General features: G+C 37.6%; 1 protein-coding gene across 3 annotated transcripts in view; it reads right to left on the bottom strand.

Moving 5' to 3' along the window:
• LOC135206225 (importin-13-like) overlaps nucleotides 1–20,000 on the bottom strand; it is a 199,827-nt gene that overhangs the window by 89,377 nt on the left and 90,450 nt on the right. The window contains exon 1 of one of the 3 annotated variants that reach the window (XM_064237581.1): nucleotides 16,562–16,707. The exons of the other annotated variants lie outside the window; for them this stretch is intronic. Within the exon in view, the coding sequence (XP_064093651.1) occupies nucleotides 16,562–16,608 (47 nt within the window). The 5' untranslated portion in view covers nucleotides 16,609–16,707. Of the gene's footprint in view, nucleotides 1–16,561; nucleotides 16,708–20,000 lie in introns of those variants that run through there. 3 annotated transcript variants of the gene reach the window in all.

Here is a 20,000-nt window from a genome sequence, read left to right as displayed (position 1 = left end):
TATATGTGTGTGTGTGTGTGTGTGTGTGTGTGTGTGTGTGTGTGTGCGCGCGCGCCGCGCGCGCATAACTACTTAAATATATAAGTATATATTTTTTTTCTATACACATACATATATAAGGATCATTAATTATATAAATACATTTTTTATATACTATAAATTATATATATGTATATAGTATGTGTGTGTGCACACACGAACACACATACAAACAGTAGCTCTCTCATGTTTCAAACCACGCCACGGTTTGAATCCTAGCCGGGGTATAAACATTAATTAATCATAATTCCCTTTGGAGTGTAAGTTATTCCCAAGGAATGTTGAATTCGATATACGTTGAAGGATATTTTTTATTTAATATTTGTGAATATATAAAAAAAAAAAAAAAAACGTCAGGAGTCTGTTAAGTGACAAAATTTCATGTAAAGTATACGTCTATAGATGTAGACCTATATAGATATATATCTATATATATATATAAGATATATATATATATAGCATGTAAATAACGTATATTTATAAATATCATATATACAATATATATACATGTGTGAATAAAGGTAAAAGAAACTAAGGCAAGTAATATAAAGGAGTATTGCGAGGCCTTTCAACTCTATGTCCTTTACTTAGCAGACTGCTAAATAAAGGACATTGAGTCGAAAGGCCTCCGAGTACTTCAGTTTCCCTTTGCTTCCTGGATTTTCCCTTGATTTATATATTCATCACATTCCAAATCTTCGTGATTCAGTTACACATACACATGTGTATGAGTGCGCGCAAGCGCGTTTGTGCTTGCGCATGTACATGAGAAAGGGACACCGCACCTTATGGAAACAATCAACTTTGAGCAAATTCCCTCTGAAATGAAAATCTCTCTCCACGCAAAAAGCCCGTCAACTCCTCAAGTGGATGATGTGCATAAACACCGCACGAAAAACAAAAACTAAACACCCTGCATGCAATCAACAAACGCGCAGCGAGCGACAAAAAACAATGACCAAAAAACAACAGCTCGCAATCACGCAATGATCAAGTTGGGAGATATAGTAGAAATAAAACTAAAAGAGGCTGGGGGAGTGGAGGGGACGAAAGGGTCTGGGGAGACGTCGTGCTACGGGGGGGAGGGGGGGAGGGGCCGCGTAGGGTATAGAAGGTGGCATGGGGCACGATGCGTGACGCAGGTGTTGACGGTTGCAGAGGCTTCATGAGTAATTTCCACAGAGCACCCAGAACTGCCTACCAACAAATCCTCCTCCTAGCCCCCAAGTAGGAGAGGGTGGAGGTAGGACAAGGGGGGAGGGCTAAATGAGGAAGGGAGACGGATTTAAGAAGCAAGAGAAGTATTTGTGGGAAAAGCTGGGGCGAGGGGAGTGCGATGGGGATGGCTGGGGGGAGCGGGGGGAAAGAGGCGCTGAAACCCGAGGAATTAAAACCCTGATTTATTCAGAGCCCCTTTTTAACCTTGCTTTTAAGGTCTTTGTCGTAACGCCAGGGTGATGGCATACTCTCAGAAAAAGCTAGTTGGGAAAAGACGGTTGGTACTCCCCGTCGGTTAGAATTACAGATAATTCCAGGTGTCGACAAGGAAGTCACAATGGGGCCCTCATCTTGTTGTGAAGGCTTTGCACTGCTCGGAGACTTTAGACCCAACATTCTAAACCAACTTCATTGCGCTGTGCTTTTCATATTTCTAAGTAATATCCTGAGTAGTCTTAGCCGCAGAGAGAGAGAGAGAGAGAGAGAGAGAGAGAGAGAGAGAGAGAGAGAGAGAGAGAGAGAGAGAATTTTCTTCAACTTTACGCACAGCCATATTTTGTGTATTCTTGCAAACTGAGTGAAATCAAACTGCATAAAATATTAACAATTATTAAATGTAATAATGTAATAATATAAGGTCTTTAGATATCAGTTGACTTGGATTTCCCTTTAATTCAGTATGCAGTAGGTTTCCTTATAACAAATCAACATGTTAAACCCTTCCCTTCTCTGTTAAAGGAAAAAGGAGCAGATATTTGTTTACGACTGACCCCTAACCTAAACAGTGAGTATTCTTAAAAACCATATGATGAAAACCCATCATGCGAATTCAAAAGAAATTCAAATTATATTTTTAATAACGTTCTTAGTTTTGAAAGCTGATTCTGAATTCTGTGTTCAGCTAATTTGCATAAGTCGTCCAAAACAGTTTTGATGAAAATCGTAGGTGAAAATATGAACGCTTGTAAGTTAAGTCTGTCTGCCTGATTTACGACATTAGCAAATGACCAAGTCAAGAGGGGGAGAGAGCTTTTTCTTGAATCCATTTAAATGTTGTAATCGTCGAAGATTGAATAAGACTCATTTTATTGATGCCCTGTGTCATCTTGAGCAAATCACTGCATGATTTTTCCAAAGATGACACCGAGTTTAGTCAACCTCGTTTCATGAAGTTTTATTACTTGAAGTGACGTAAAAGATGAATGTATGAACATATTTCAATGTACACTTCGGCTAAATTGAGAGTTTTTTTTTATAATAATTTCACAGTCGATATTGCAAAGAGTAGCTGATCAGTAATCAACAGTGTCTGGACAAGGAGCTATTCGTGTTAAACTTTCTATCAACAACAGGTCAGATTGATAAGCCAAAATTTTCAAGAAATTTTTATTTTTCCAAACTATGCACACCCGAGGTCTTAACATAGGGATATGCTATTGTGCTGAAGCATAGTTTTATGTAAGCCCGACGGTTGAATAAATTCTGTGGGAACAATTATTTCCAAAACTAGCAGACAGAAATTATACCTGCAAGGCAACCGTTTAAAAGGACAAGCAATCACACTCAAACCAGCATCTAAACATAATCCAAAGCATCACTGTCAAACCAGCATCTAAACATAACCCAAAGCACTTTTCTTTTCCCTTAGACGAAAATCCCATGATAAAAATCTTCCAATAATGTATCTTTAGGTCATGCCAATCCATTTAAACTCGAGAGAGGTCAGGCCACCAATATCTTAGGCGAAATTTGAACGATCTCTTCCAGCAGGATTCTCGAGTCATCGAAACCTGTTACTCATCGTCCAAGTTTCTCGTCAATAAGGTCATTCAGTTGGTTTGCATATAATCCTCCACAATTTTAATACTCGCTGAAAGGTGTTTGAGATTTCTCAGTCATCCACTTTACAAGACTTAATAGCATCAGATAACAGTCATTGAGTTACTAGGCTGAAAATGGGATAACGCGAATAATCTTTTCGTTAAATATCTTGCTTCCTGGGTACCCTTGCGGATGACTTGGAATATTCTTAGTATACAAAAGTGTTTTAAAAAGTTATCAATATGGACAATATTACTCAATAAGAATACATTACTATGTAACTGAACTGACTTAGCACTACTTTTATAATGCACAATGCACAGGCAACAACAAGCTCCAATCTGGATCAAGCATGAAACAAATAATAAAAAGGAGGAAGGGGCGGGGCTGCTGGTGTAACGGGGAGGGTGGGGGGATGACAGACCCCCACAGGCAGACCATCTGACAAACCTCTTCATGAATTGGAAATCCTCGAGAGCGAGAAACATTCCTCAGGTCTACCAAAAGTAAAAGAGCAACTTTCTAAAACGTTAAGGAATGTGTTCGACGTGATGGGTGCTAAATAAAACATGCGCTCGAGAAGGCAATGCACAGATGACCCCACGAGGCACAGAAGTGAACCTCTGACCTTACTTTTATATTCATTTATTCAGTGATGCATTTTCTTCTGCTGTAGAAACTTGCGAGTTTGTCAATGGATTAATTTAAGGGCCTGGACATCGGGTCCTAATGGGTGTTACATACGTACCTTCCCAAAGCTCGAATCAAGGTTCTTATTAATAATGGTGCGAGACGCTAGGCCTAGGATAAACGATGGTAAGTTTTAAACGTAAGGTTCGTAACCTCCTGACTACCGTTGTTACACAGACAAAAAAATAAAATAAACAAAGTACGGAAACACAAACACACTGTGTTACTGACAGAAGCAAGCATTTACAAAATACTGCATCAATATCGATGCTTCCATTCCACTACAAATCGCTACAAACTGAGACGACGTTTCGCTACATAATCAAATACATCCAACATACGAGTATTCTAAGCGTTCAACCATTAAACCCTAAAACTGCCATCACTAACACTTGCTGCTGTTTAAAATTCTGGCCTTCGGTAACTGGTCATTTCTGTCCTCCTATCATCCCGTAAATGAAACCCTTCCGTAGCCTGCAACAGCTTCTCGACGTCAGTTTATCAGCATGACCTTTAATGATACGCCTGCCTCTATAATCCGAACACCGCCATCACATCATTTGGCGCTACGAGAGAAAACCAACATCTACCTCCAGATCTCTTCCCTATGTTGGCTTTATCAATGCATCTCGCAACAGATGCCCAATGGAAATCGCAAGATAACAGATGGTCAAGTAAGACTTAGCGCCAATAATATTCATTGGTTGTCAATCTGACTTGTGAAAGCCTTGCTGATCGAGAAACGTCCGGTTTGGCAAACGTGATATTCCCTGCGATTACTAGACATTCTACGACTTGCACCATTGCCCTAACACTTGGACATTCCGTAACTGCGTGTTAACTATTTGAACACCTGTATCTTCGTACATGGAATATGTTATTAAGTCAATGTTTCTTCCAGGGAAAACAGACAGTAACGGCATTTTGAAATTATAAGCGTGTAACGTAAATAGATCTAGGCTTACCTGATGTAAGTATAAAAATCTAATAGGTAACATTATAAAAATACATAATTCAAATTAGACTTTGCTTTGATAAAGATTACACACTCAACGTCAAGTAATCATGAAAAACTTGACTTTTAATGTGCAGGGTGGTAAAGTTAGACCAAGTTATCTAAAAACATCACAATTGGTTGAGAAATATGGTGAATAAGAGTAGGCTGTGTTTTAAAGGTAAATTATTTCCATAGCGTGACTCAAGTCAAGTTTAAAGAATAATCTTTTGGTCCCTTCTTGAAATTTTCACAGAGCTTAAATGTCATTAAATACTTCAGGATACTTCAATCTACGTATCAGACAAATACTACTGTTCAATAAAAGAGTAGCCCCACTCGTTTTCATCGACGTCACGACGCAACATATGAAACACCTACTGACTTCCTCCAAAACTGAGTAAACAAATGATCATGAAACATCTGCCCATCGGAGATACGAAACTCAAAGTAGGCCTACCCAGTGCTTCAGTTATCATCCCAATGGCTACACTGAATTGCAGGATGCGCCTTCAGACAGCAAAATGCCATACACGAAACCGTCCCGACCCCTCAGTTAATGAAAGCATGGAAAAGGCACATTCGCAGAACTTGAAGTCAAGAGGGATCTGATGTGTTAAACCTCATGAGGTGACATCAGCGGCCATCCTCTCACGTGGGGTATCTAGAGGACCGTGGGTATACTTGGCCGTCGCCGACATCGGTCTATAATTTCTGAGTTTAATGGCAATGGGCCGAGGAATTTTGGGTCCGCGCTAAGGGTTCAAGGGGCCACATACGCTCCGAGCTTAAGGGTTGTGGGATATTCAGCTCAAGCACATGTACAAACTTAATAATGCATATAATATATATATATATATATATATATATATATATATATATATATATATATATATATATATATATATATATATATATATTATATGTATGTACAAAAATATATAAATATAATACATCGTCTTTTTCATTCTTGCAGACATATAGTAAGCTGAAAATGAACACTGCAGCACTGAGAAGAATCATTTAAATATAAATGCACATGGAACTTTCTTCTCATCGCATAACCTAGATATGTATGGTGTGTATATATATATATATATAATATATATATATATATTAATATAATATATATATATATATATATATATATAGATTAATATATATATTACACACAATAATGATAATTCCCAAAACCCAAAAAATAATAAAATATTTACTCACTGAAATAAATAAAATACAGAAGTGAATGAAGAATAGAAGTTAATCCAACAAACTGCAATTTCTGTTTGAGGCAATCATGCAACAAAATGAGGTCATTTTGCCGTATTGTCTCATGGTCAGAGGAGAGAGAGAGAGAGAGAGAGAGAGAGAGAGAGAGAGAGCAGGGCACGCTGCCTTTAAACATTGTCTGAACTGTCTTCATGAAAGAGGAGCTTACAAGAGCTTTAAGAGTAAACCGCTCATCACTAGTACTACCCCAATCACCATTCCGTTCACTGGGGTGGGTTATGGGAATGGAATCGCAGGAGGGTGAAGGGTCTTCCTCCTTCCCCCCCCACCCCATCCCTCCTCCCTACCTTCACTCGGCAATCCCAAGAAAGGGAGCTAGTACCATGCCCACATAGGAACCCACCTAAGGATACCGTATCAAGCCTCGCTCTCTCTCTCTCTCTCTCTCTCTCTCTCTCTCTCTCATCACGTTCTTCCACAAGGAGGCTGTGTACTCAGGGAGTCTGTATTTATCGCTAAATCCTTTTTTTCTGAAACTGAAGAGCTTGAATGATAATACATCGTCAATGGGTATCATTATTATTATCATCATCATCATCATCATTAAATGCCCATAGGCATCAAGACAATACAAAAACACTAATACATCATCATCATCTCGTCCCTCCATCCAAGATAAATCACGCTCTCATTAAAGGGCACAATTATGATCAATGCAATGCCGCGAGGGTGCCACTTAAATTGGGGCACCACTTCATGATACGTGACTACCCCGCCCGGCGGTGCTTGGGCACTACTTGCCCGCCAGTTGAATGGTTGACTGACTGGCTGACTGACCTATCGTTAACGTGCCCAGCCTTTTGCACAAGGGTTGGCATAACCCTTTTGCAGAACACTTCCTTAAAAAATTTGAATAAACTTCCGATTTTAGTCACAGCTTCCAATGCAAAGCTTTATTACATGACTAATATAATATATATACACATGCATATAAATATATATACATACATACCTATGACCGTTAGGCCGGCCACATAATCGAAATAGAAAGAAAGGGTGTTGCGTTGGTTTAAGGTTTCTACAAAAATTATCAAATCATCTAAAATAGTACAACCAATATTAGACGTGTGCAGATTGCTTTTGAAAAATAATTAAACGCTTCAGACATTTTAATGATCACATTCTTAAAAGATATTCTAAAAATATATTTTCCATCACACATATCAATTGCAGACTGCACTCTTGCTTTGTCTTGCCTTGTCTTGAATTACTTTGCTTTTCCTTCCCTAGTCTAGTCTTGTCTTGTTTTGTCTTGTCTTGTCTTTGTCTTGCCTTGTCTTGACTTGCCTTTTCTTCCCTAGTCTTGTCTTGTCTTGTCTTGTTTCTTTCCCTTGTCCTTTGTCTTGTTCATTGTCTTGTCTTGACCCTTGCTTGCCGTTTCCTTCCCTAGTCTTGTCTTGTCATTTTTCTTGCCCCCTTGCCTTCCCTTGCTTTAACCTAGCCTTTTCTTGCCCTCCGTAAGTCTTGCCTTGCCTTGTCTTACCTGGTCTTGCCTTGCCAAGCCTTATTTTGTCTTAGTCCTTGTCTTGCCTTACCCTTCACTGAAGGATAAACCACTTCGAGGAAGTCCTTCTCAGGACATTCTGATTTCCCTCCGTCTGGGCCATTCAGGGCTTCTCGGAAGACGATGAGCTCACAGTCCCTTCATTCAGGATCCTTTTGATAATTATATTCTTCGTTCCAAAAAATGGACGGTTATTTTTACAAGATCAGACACTGTGTTGTTATATTATAGTTATATCAATACTTATAGTAGTCAGTTCCAAGCTGGCGATTGGTTTTTTCGAGCTGGGCTGCCAATCCGTTGGTCCAGGTTTCGATTTCCGTCTCGGTCAACGCGGGAATCAGAGAAATTTTATTTCTGGTGATCAGAAGTTCGTTTCTCGATATATGTGGTTCGGAGTCCCCCAATAAGTGTAGGTCCGTGCTAGGTAACCAAAGGTTCCTAGCCACGTAAAATATCTAATCCTTCGGGCCAGCCTAGAGAGTTTGGTTATCAGCTCAAAGGTGTGTCTGGGTAAAACTAAGATTTATACTAACTTAAAATGTAGTAACAGCTATTACATCGGTACATAAATTTGTAACGTTATGAACGTCCAATCAACGATATCTCTTCGATTGATTGATTGATTTGTGCTACTAAAACTGGCGTTACAACATCTAGGTTAATGGCGACGTCATAGAATTAAATATGAAACTACAAAGATGAATAAATTTGCAATTTTAAAGGAGTTTCATATAACAAGCATCTATCTATCTACTATCTATGGATATATATTTATACACATATATATACCGTATATCTGTAATACTAATATACTATACATACACACACTGTATATGTACATGTTCTATAGCCGCTTTTTAAAACCACAGACATATCGACATACGTAGACACTCAAACTATGAAGATTGTGGAAAACCAACTCATTTATATTTGCCACGGGCAAGCTCTTATCACATTCCATTCTCAAACCACCCCACTCAGGTTTTTTTTCGGGGTGGGGGATGGAGATTTCCCTTCCAGTAACTAATGCCACTGGGTTGCCTATCCCATCGGTTTCCCAAATATAAAAAATAAAAAAAAAAAAAAAAAAAACAGCAAGGGTACAACAGAACTGCTCAAGAATTTGATGCAAAGGAACATGTCAGTTTAAAAAATTACAAAAAACGGTAATCCCATTGGGTTGCCTAAGCCATCGGCCTCTGCAAAAAAAAAAAAAAAAAAAAAATTAAAAAAAAATCCGCCAAAAAACACAGAACTGTACAAGTCTCTCGTACAAACGAACGTGCCAGAAAAAAGTTACTAATAGAATAGAACAGAATGGAATTAGAATTTCGGCAAAGGCCAAGCGCTGGGACTTCTGAAGTCATTTAGAGCTGAAAGGGAAATCGACAGAAAGGAGGTTTGAAAGGTGTAACGGGGGGAAAACCTCAAAGCAGTTGCACTATGAAACAATTGTTTGAAAGGGTGGAAAGTCGGGTGGATGAAAGAGAATATGAACGGAGGCACAGTAAAAGGAAAGAGCTAGCAGCCAGGGGCCGAAGGAACGCTGCAAAGAACCTTAAGTAATGCCTACAGTGCACCAACCCCCTAGGGATTAATTACAAATAAGAGGATATCTTGAAGCAAAACACAAAACTGCCTCCGGGAAGGAATATTATCATTTATACAAAACTCCCGCTGTTACAGATACTCATAACCCACATATGCACCCAACTAGCAGCACCCCCTGCCTCCACTCCCTACCCAAAGACCACACCCTCACCCCTCCTCCCCCCCAACAGTAACTCGCCTTTCTATTTTTGCCTTTCGACCGAGCTACACAAACACTTGATGATAAGGCACTCGACCTTCAAGATCTCGTAGTAGACATTCACCCCACAACACACAACAAAAGTTCTGTTTCTCTGTTCGTTAACATGTACAGATAGCCACGGCCATCCAGATGATCGACGTTATCTTTATTTTTGATATTCGACGCCTTTATGCCTGAATATTCGACGCCTCTCTACTTTGATTCGACCAATGCGCTCTTTCTCTGTTCGTTAACAAGTATATATAACGACAACCATCGACATTTCTCTTATTCCTTAATATTCGCGCCTTTATGTCCGAATATTCGACGCCTCTCTACTTTGATTCGACGCATACGCGATTCCTCATTTCGTCGACAAGCATTGATTGCTTCGGCCATCCAGAGGATCGACATATTTTTATTCCCCAATATTCGACACCTCTATTCCCGAATATTCGACGCCTCTCTACTTTGATTCGACGCATACCCAGTTCCTCATTTTGTCAACAAGTATAGATACCCACGGCCATCCAGATGATCGACGTATCCTTATTCCCCAATATTCGACGCCTCTCGAATTGATTCGACGCATGCGCTCTGTCTATCTATTCGTTAACATTTACAGGTGGCTACGTTCATCCAGATGATCGGCGCACCTTTCTGCCTGACCATTCGACGCATGCGCCGTCTTTATCAATGCTGTGGTGGGTTTTATCTACCCCAGCTATGGGAGGGGCCTCCATTACCTGGAATCACCTGTGGATTTATCAACGAGTGTGTACAAGTGATGATTAAATTTATATAGAATTGAACAAAGGATGTGCATCAAACACCAAATGCAACAATATTATTATTATTATTATTATTATTATTATTATTATTATTATTATTATTATTATTATTAAAAGCAACTTCATTATCTCATTCATAACGAGATTCATCAAATGTACATCCTCTCTCTTTTTGTTTACACATTAAAACCTCTGTGACCTCTAAACTATCTAAAAAAAAAAAAACTGACCATGAAGTTCTGTACACATAAATCAAAGCTCATTAAAACGCCACATTAAAATACCGCATGTGGGAACATTACCGGCGATATACTAATGACGCATTTAGTCATTTCCATTTCTGAATGTCCCTCTCGACACTTAAGTATTTTGTAGCGAGAGGCAATCAAAGATTAATGAGAGAGGATCAGTCGTAATGTAATGTAATGCGTTTCAGTTTCCTGTAAAAGGAAACTATTAAGATGGCCACTTGTCTGTCTGTCCGTCTGCGCTTTTTCTGTTCGCCCTCATCTCTTCAAAACTACTGAGGCTAAAGGACTCCACATTGCTATGTACTTCATCCACCCTCCAGTTATCAAACAAACCTTATTGCAGCCCTCTAGCTTAGGGAGCTTTTATTTTATTTAAGGTTGAAGTTAGCCATGATCGTGCTTCTAACACCGCTGCAGCTGCCAACAACAGACCACCAACGGCCAGTGGCGGAAAGTTTCATGGGTGGCAGCCGAGTCTCTCATACAGCATCATACGCTGTACAGAAAACTCGATTTCTTCGGCACATATTTTACTAGTTTGTGTGTGTGTGTTTGTGTGTGTTTGTGCACCAGTCGTAATATAAAGCGATGTTATTTTGCCATAGTACATAAGTCGTGGTATACTTTTTTTTTTTTTTTTTTTTTTTTTTTTTTTTTTTTGCATTATCCACGTACACACCAGTCGTAATGTAAGGCAACTCTTTTTTCCTTTGGTACGCCAGTCGAAATAGGGATCAATTTCTTTTTAATTATCCAGGCGCATCAGTTGTAATATATGGCCATTTTCTTATTCTTTTGCACCCGTCGTACTATAAAACAATTTTTATAATATAGAACACCTGTCTAATATAGAGCAATGTTACTATCCATTGTACGCCCGTCGCAATATAAAGCAATTTTATTCATCCTTTTCCACCAGTCGTACAATAATAGCAATTTTCCATCATTAAGTACTTATACCAGATAAGCATAACAAACTGACATCCGAAAAAAACCTTGACATTAATGAATAACAGACTTGAAACAGACGGAAGTTTCCAGCAGAGAGAGAGAGAGAGAGAGAGAGAGAGAGAGAGAGAGAGAGAGAGAGAGAGAGAGAGAGAGATTTACATCTAAGTTTGTAAAAAAAAAAAAAATCCAATCTTTCATCCCTACCAAAAACCGCATACAAAAAAAAAAAAAAGAAACAATACAACTGGAAAAGACAAATCAAGATTGCTGACGCATGAGAGAGAGAGAGAGAGAGAGAGAGAGAGAGAGAGATTGACTACTGCCGTTGCAACCATCAAACAGCAAGCGAAAGAAGCCCAGTGCCAAACACCTGCAACCTTTGATTTCTTTCTGTGGCTTCCCACCACCCGTAAATCCATTAAACAACATTAAACTATGCATCCTGGAGTGCCAGTATTGTGGTTGATCCGAAACTTCCCGAGGGGCCAGTTGACGTTACACAGGGACACGGATCTAGAGTTAAAAGGCACAAAAAAAAAAAAAAAAAAAAAAAAAAAAAAAAAAAAAAAAAAAAAAAAAAAAAAAAAAAAAAAAAAAAAAAATCCGTGCAAGGTTATTTGTATGCCATGTAAAAAATTTTTTTATTTCATTTATATACGACATTAAACGTCTTAAATATCTACTTAAGTTTTAAGAAAATTTCTAAAAAAAAAATAATTCCGTTTAAGGTTATTCATATACTATAACGTTTTCTTTCTTCATTTACACACACGTTTTAAAATGCCTACTCAAGTTTTTGAAATAAGAGAAAAAAACCTATTCCATTTAAAAGTTTTGTTTACAATAAATTATATCTTTTTTATATCAATCGAGACAAAACTTCTTAAAATGCCTACTTAAAATTAAAATTAAAAAAATTTCTTAAAATGTCATGCTTGTGCTATTAAAAAAAACCGGTTGATTTCAGTTCAGAAGTTTTTTAAATGTGTACTTGAGTATTACAAAAAATAGTTCCCTTCAAGGCCATTCTTGTGCTTCAAAAAATGTCCATATCATAAAAAAAAATTCTATTTCGTAAAAAAAAAAAAAAAAAAAAAAAAAAAAAAAAAAAAAATATTTGCTTAAAATAGTCGATTTTAGTACAAAGGCAAAAATAGTAAATATGTTTGAAAAAGAAACAAGTTCCCTTCAAGGCTATTACGGTATAAAAAAAAAAAACTATTTCATGATAAATGAAAACATTTTAAACGTCCATTTCAGTAGAAAGAAAAAACAAACTGATGCGTAAGTATATTTAAAAAAATTCTAAAAACTTATAAGTTTCCTACTGCACTTTAACAACAAATACCTATCGTTGTTTGGATCATATAATTAACTAATTAAGAAAAAAAACCCAAATTTCAGTTTCTGTATTTTAATCAACCACTGTATGCAGAAAAAACTCCCATACTATATCGACCAATCCTTTAATTACGAAAAACAGCAAAAAAATCCAATTAAAATGCTCTGGCATTCTGCCAATGTATCGTGATGAAGTACGAAAAAATATTCTTTACGATTTATAATGTAATTTATCAAGACCACTTCCCATAAGCATGACAGCAAGAAAACCTTAATGACAGTATGGACATGATCAGGAAACTTTAGAACCTATCACTTAAAAGTGGGCAATTCGTATATATATAAATGAAGTCATTTTTTTTTACTGTGATGGCCCGCGCAACCTGTGACCGGGAATATGAATTAACATTTAAATTTAAAAAAAAATTGTTATTCTTACATTTCTTGCCAATTCAAGCTCAGAACTAAAAACGAATATATTTAATAAATATAAATACATATATAGTAATATATAGTACATGTGAATATATAAATACATATAATTCATAATACATTAAGTTTTGTATACCAAATGACTGCGGTTATTCTTAACTAATAATTGTGTTTATTTTATTCGTCAACATAAATCCAGACTTCCTTACCCTATTCCTTCTATTGCCGATGCCATCGGCCTCTCATCCTAAATGCCATACAATCTAATACTTCAGGATATAAAGACATAGTTAACGTATTAAGCATTAATATGTAACTACATAAGTGTGTGCATACGCCTGCTGTTCTCCTTACGAAACGTGTACAAAGCAAAGGATAGAGTAAACGTGACGTGAATTCTCCCCCCCCCCTCTCTCTCTCTCTCTCTCTCTCTCTCTCTCTCTCTCTCTCTCTCTCTCTCTCTCTCTCTCTCTCTCTCTATCACAAACACACACACACGCACACAAGAGAAACAGGCGGGACTAAAGAGAATCAGTAATGCCTGTTACAGATATCTGGCAAAAGCACGAAACAGGAGACAATTATTCGCGAATTTCGACACCACTGGTGCTTTGTGTGTGTGTGTGTGTGTGTTGTGTCTTTTTTTTTTTTATTACGTACACGCATACATTACACATACATTCTATTCTATAATATGGGAAGGACATCACAGACTAATTTAAGCACAAAATACGAGATGCAATTATTCGCCAACATCGACACTGACGTATTTTCTGTGTGTGTGGTGTGTGTGTGTGTGTGTGTGTTTTGATCACGTACACACGAACATACTATACTCAACCTTCATTCTATTCTACAGAAAGGACATAAGAAAATTCATTTCAAAACTGAAAGGGTCCCTCGCATTGCTTACGTCACAGCAGAGAGAGAGAGAGAGAGAGAGAGAGAGAGAGAGAGATGAGAGAGAGAGAGAGAAAGTCCGTGCACCACAAAACTGACCGCTAACGGAATCGGGCCATGAGAAGGGAAGGACGTGTGCAACAAGCAGAGGAATGCCTAGAGAGAGAGAGAGAGAGAGAGAGAGAGAATAAAAGCGGGGAAGGAATGCGAGAGGCGGATGAATAAAAATGGGAAGTGGCGGTGAAAGCCAGGGGTCAAAAGGGGTGCACGAAAATGAAAGAGAGAGAAATTGAAAACCGGTAGAGAGAGAGAGAGAGAGAGAGAGCATTTAAAAACGAGTAAAAGGAAAATACAAATAAAAAAAATGGGCCAGCCTCAAAACGAGAGGGAAAAGAAAGCAAGTGGGCGAGAAAAGTGATCTGTTTGAGGTGGGAGGAAGGAGGAGGGGGAGGAGGAAGAGGGGGAGGAGGAAGAGGAGCAGGAGAAACAAGGAATGGAGTGAGGTGTGTGTGTGTGAGAGAGAGAGAGAAGTCTTACGGGTCAAGTAGAGCAACGATCATGGTGTAACCCATCATTATCTCTTGATGCTAAATTTGGAGATCGTCCGAGCGAGCGACACACTGTACAGTCTCGTGTGGGCTGAAGTGGAAACAAAAATTCGGGATTACGTACGATTTTGGCACTCAGGAATGGACGGACAGGGGGATGTGTTGGGGGAGGGGGCCGGTGTTGCGCGACTTGTTTTTTATTGGGAGAGCATAACGATAACCAAGACAGTTTGGTCTACAATACCCTAAGAAACGAAATAAGCGAAACTGTTTGGTCTAAATTACACAAAGAAGCGAGGCTGTTTGGTCTAAAATACCCGAAGCAGCGAAATAAGTGAGACAGTATGGTCTAAAATGCCCTTAAGAAGCGAAATAAACGAGAGTTTGGTCTAAATACCGAAGCAGCGAAATAAGCGAGATAGTTTGGTCTAAAATACCCTAAGAAGCGAAATAAGTAAGACATTTTGGTCTAAAATTCCCTAAGAAGCGAGAGTTTGGTCTAAAATACCCGAAGAAGCGAAATAAACGAGATAGTTTGGTCTACAATACCTTAAGAAGCGAAATAAACGAGATAGTTTGGTCTACAATACCTTAAGAATCGAAATAAGCGAGACCGTTTGGTCTAAAATTACCTAAGACGAAATAAGCGAGACATTTTGGTCTAAAATAGCCTAAAAAGCGAAATAAGCGAGACGGTTTGGTCTAAAATAGCCTAAGAAGCGAAATAAGCGAGACATTCTGGTCTAAAATACCCTAAAAAGCGAGACATTTTGGTCTAAAATACCCTAAAAAGAGATATTTTGCTCTAAAATACCTAGCAAGCGAAATAAGCGAGACAATTTGCTCTAAAACACCCTAGGAAGATGGACAGTTTGGTCTAGAATATCCTAATACGCGAAGTAAGTAGGACAGTTTGCTCAAGCATACTCTAAGAAGCGAGACAGTTTGTTGTAGAAAACCCTAAAGCCAAAATAAGCAGGTCAGTTTGATTTACAATACTTAAAGAAGAAAAATAAGACTTTGATCTAGAATACCATAACTAGCGAATTCGACTTTTGTTACATATCGTTACAGTACTAACGATTACAGTTTGATCACCGATACCCTAAACAGCAAATACGACTCTTATCACGTAACGTAACAGTACTAACAATAATTAAGTGTGTTTGATTTAGGATGCCCTAACAAGCGAACTTGACTGTTACGAAACGTTACAGGTCTAATGACAAATATGGCTCACACACACTGACTACACAACACAGGGCAATCGGCCTAATATGGACACTTCCTCATCTGCATCTAGTCTCAGCGAAGAATCGAATCACAGGGTTCAGGCTTAAAATTAGAGCACTACACAAGTTTACTTGTTCGATCAGGTCTTGAAAACTGCACCAGTGGAGAATCTAGATTGTTGTCTATCTTTAACGATCGCCTTTGACGATTATGTATATAATATTATATATATATATATATATATATATATATATATATATATATATACATATATAAAATTATATAGTTTACTATATAATATATATATCTTCATCACGAGGTTTCTCCTTCTGCTATAATTTTATACACTGGATATCTATAGCTATAAAACCAAACCGTCCGCTATAGTTAGGCTCCATCTTAAAGAAAACCATCAGTGCACTTTCAGGAAATGCTATAGCAACTGCACTTACTTTACCTTCCCGTCTAGATGCAGACTATCAGAATCATTAAAGATTCTGATGAAAACTTTACGATGCTCCTCTGGTCCTGAGCTCTAGCAAAGTGAACGAGAAACTTTCACGGAAGTTCCCGGACCTTTAATGAGTTAAGCATTGTGAATTACTGTACGTTTACATGGAGCGTCACAAGAAATAATAAGCATCAGTTTCTGTACTCATCCAAATACTTACTGAAGTGGCAAGGGTAAGTCTATATGAGGCTGAGAGCTGTGCACGATACATTAACCTGCTTGAACTCTGATAAAAGCTAACCGTATACTCACAAAAGTAAAAGCTGCCTTCGTTGTCTCAACATTGGGTTGAATAGCATCTAGAGGAGCTTTTCGAGGTCTATACAATGAGAAAACTTCGTTTATCAAATAGATTGAATATCTTATTGGGTCTTGTCATCAGCTTATACTCTTGAGACTTTCAACGCCTTCCAGGAGATAAACTAAATATCTATACTCTGTTTTTTTTCATCTGTCCATCCGCCTGTGGTGTTTTTGTATGGTAACACTGCGTCCCGGGCTTTAGATAGTTACATTCAACTTACATTCAACGATTATAATAAGATCCTATTTCGAATATTAAAGGTGTAATTCGCATACAGTAAATTATTAAAACACTTTTCAGTTGCAAATGTACACCCAGATATCCTTTTATTTACCTAAAACTTACAAATAGCGTAACTATCTACAGCCCGGGACGCAGTGTTACCATACAAAAACACCACAGGTAGATGGACAGATGAAAAAAAATAGAGTATAGACTCTGCTGCAAGGTATTAGATCAGTGTTGCCAAAGCGCGGAGAAACGACCAAAAGTGCGGAGAAGATTCGAGGGGGAGTCATTGAATGCAGAGCTGAGGTCTGCACTCCTCACGTATGCGGCGCTGTAGGTCCGCATACATATTTATGCTTTTCAAACTTTTTTCCATTAATAAAAGATGATTGAAATTAATTAATATTTTTGAAAATACTAATATTTTTGAAAAATTAACCATTTTCACTAGTCTCGAGTGTTCACGCGCCAATATCATAAACGATCATACGATTGTCAATTAAGAACCGATTTTGACAACAGTAAATGATGTAAACCCAAACGTGATGTCTTGCAATGCATTCATTCTTTAGGTCCAGCAATCTTTAGTTTGCCTTTGTAATTATGTATATAGGTTAGCAAAATTTGGTTAATTTGTGAATTAATATTAGGGTGAAGACTGACTTACATTATTGTAAACTTAGTCATGTTTAATGAGTCTTAATTTAATTTAATTTTTTTTTTGAGAAAACAACTGCAAACGTTTATTAGGTAATTGCATTAGTTGAAGTGATTCAACTGATTATAACCAAATAAGTTTCGATATCAGTATGCTAGGAAGTGGTGCATTATAATCGTGGATTTTCTTTATATTAATGTAGCTTATTGATAAAAAAGGACCAATTATGATGTGCTCTTTTCCAATTTTTTGAAACTCATAGCCCTGAATAGGGCATTCGTTTGGCTTAGGACTGCCACATGTATGCCATAAAACATGCATAATATGCTGTCCATTCTCTTGGGGAAATATCTCATTTCAAAATATCCGGATCATAAAAGGTGGCATATAGGCCTGCATGTTTCATATCGTTTTTGTCAGTTTACAATGCTTATGTCATTGATTTTAAGCCTAGACCTATGTTATATGTTAGGTTGTTTATCATCATTATTACTTCAGCAAACGTTTTTATTTAACATACAGCATATTACCTAAAGTGACAAATGTGGCTTGAAAAAGAAAAGAAAGGATTTATGGAGCTTGTCAACTTACTCAGTGGGGAACGCAAAGAAATGAATGAAAAGCAACCGTTTTTAGTAAAGAAATACATTTCAGTGCAGTTTTTTTTGTAACTTCCCACTTTTTGCTGAAAACTTTATGAATAAATTTACTTGCCCGTGTTCACTTTGTAGCCTAATTTACGCATCAAATCATGTATAACAATCATAACTATAAAACAATATATATATATATATATATATATATATATATATATATATATATATATATATATATATGAATAACTTGATCACGAAGTATATAAAACGTGATGCTATGTATAAATAAAGGTTTTTTGCCACGAAGTAAAAATGAAAAAAGCGAGATAGCCAAGTACTTTCGGTCCTGTTCGGACCGAAAGTATTTGGCTATCTCGCTTTTTTCATTTTTTCCTTCGTGGCAAAAAACCTTTATATATATATATATATATATATATATATATATAATTATAATATATATATATATATATCGAATGTAATAAATCAGCTTTAAGACTGAACACTGTCCGCGTATCTCGTTCGACTCTAAATTTTACTATCATTAAAGTTACAAAATGTTTCAAAAGATATGAAGCAACTGAATTTCGGAAAGGGGAAAATCTAACTCCAAAAAGGTTTAATTAGTAAGCCCAACTCATATAATGGTAAAGATGCGGTTAATATGATATAATGGGGTGAATATTTCGTCTAGTTAGTGTAGCAAAATAACATTGCTTGGCAATTAACACTCCACCTCCCGGTGCGGAGCTAGTTTCTCGGTGATGTGCGGACTTCGCGGCAACCCTGTATTAGATCCAAAGTCTCGAAGTGGTAACCAACGTGCTCACAGCAGCAGGAAGTACGTTTTTCAGAACTGGACACAACTAACGATGTAAACCAAATGTCCAAGGGGGACTAACACCACTGAATGAGCTACGTGACATAGGTATATTCCAAGGACTAAGTAACACCTGTTGAAACATCTGTCGTGTTATCTAACAAGGCATGAATATATAAAATAAAAAAAAATAAGGGAAAACTAACATTGCTGTTTCCGTCTATCTCCAGAATTTCATTTTGTAATTATGACCTACTTTGGCCTTCGAATTTGACGACTTAATACATTTTCAGTATCAACCAATGCCCAGGTGCTGTGAATGATTAAAGCAGCTAAAAGTAATCTATAAATGCTAAATTATTCAAATGAGTTCCCAGAAAATTCTAGGATAGAGTCAAGTGTACAGGGTCAACCTCAAAATGACTAAGACCCCAATTGTGAAAACAGGGCCTTAAGCCTAGTTCCAAATTGTGAATACAAGGCCCTCGGCCATGCCCAAATTGTGAACAGTCATTAGGGACAGACCCCAATTGTGAACAGTCATTAGGCCCTGACAAATTGTGAAAGGTTATTAGGCCTAGACCCATATTGTGAAAAGTCATTAGGGACAGACCGCAATGTGAAAATCATAAGGCCCAGAAAAATTGTGAAAAGTTATTAGGCCTAGCTAAACCCACATTGTGAAAAGTCTTTATGCCTAGATCAAAGTTTTAAAAGCGGCCCAGACCAAAATTGTGAAAAAAAGATCCTTATGCCCAGATTCAAACTGTCAAATAACAGGCTCCTAACACACAAATTCAAATTGTGAAAAAACAAGTCCTTAGGCCCTGAACACAAAACCCCAGACCTAAAGTGTGAAAACAAGCCCTTAGGCACAGAACTCCATTGTGGGAAAAAAAAAAAAAACAAAAAAAAAAAATCTGTCTTCTTGACTCGTAAAAGTCCCTCGACTCCTACGGCAGAGCAGCAGACTAGGCTACTCGAGGACATTTGAAAGGCAGTCACAGAAAAGGAGAGACTTCTGTTAAGGCTCATTAAACCTAAAAATAAACCGGTTTAGTCCGATACTCAGCAACAGCATTACTACT

The sequence above is a fragment of the Macrobrachium nipponense genome, chromosome 29, assembly GCF_015104395.2.
Source record: "Macrobrachium nipponense isolate FS-2020 chromosome 29, ASM1510439v2, whole genome shotgun sequence".
Taxonomy (NCBI): domain Eukaryota; kingdom Metazoa; phylum Arthropoda; class Malacostraca; order Decapoda; family Palaemonidae; genus Macrobrachium; species Macrobrachium nipponense.
The sequence above is the reverse complement of the archived record's forward strand: the minus strand, read 5'-3'. Positions and strand labels throughout refer to the sequence as shown.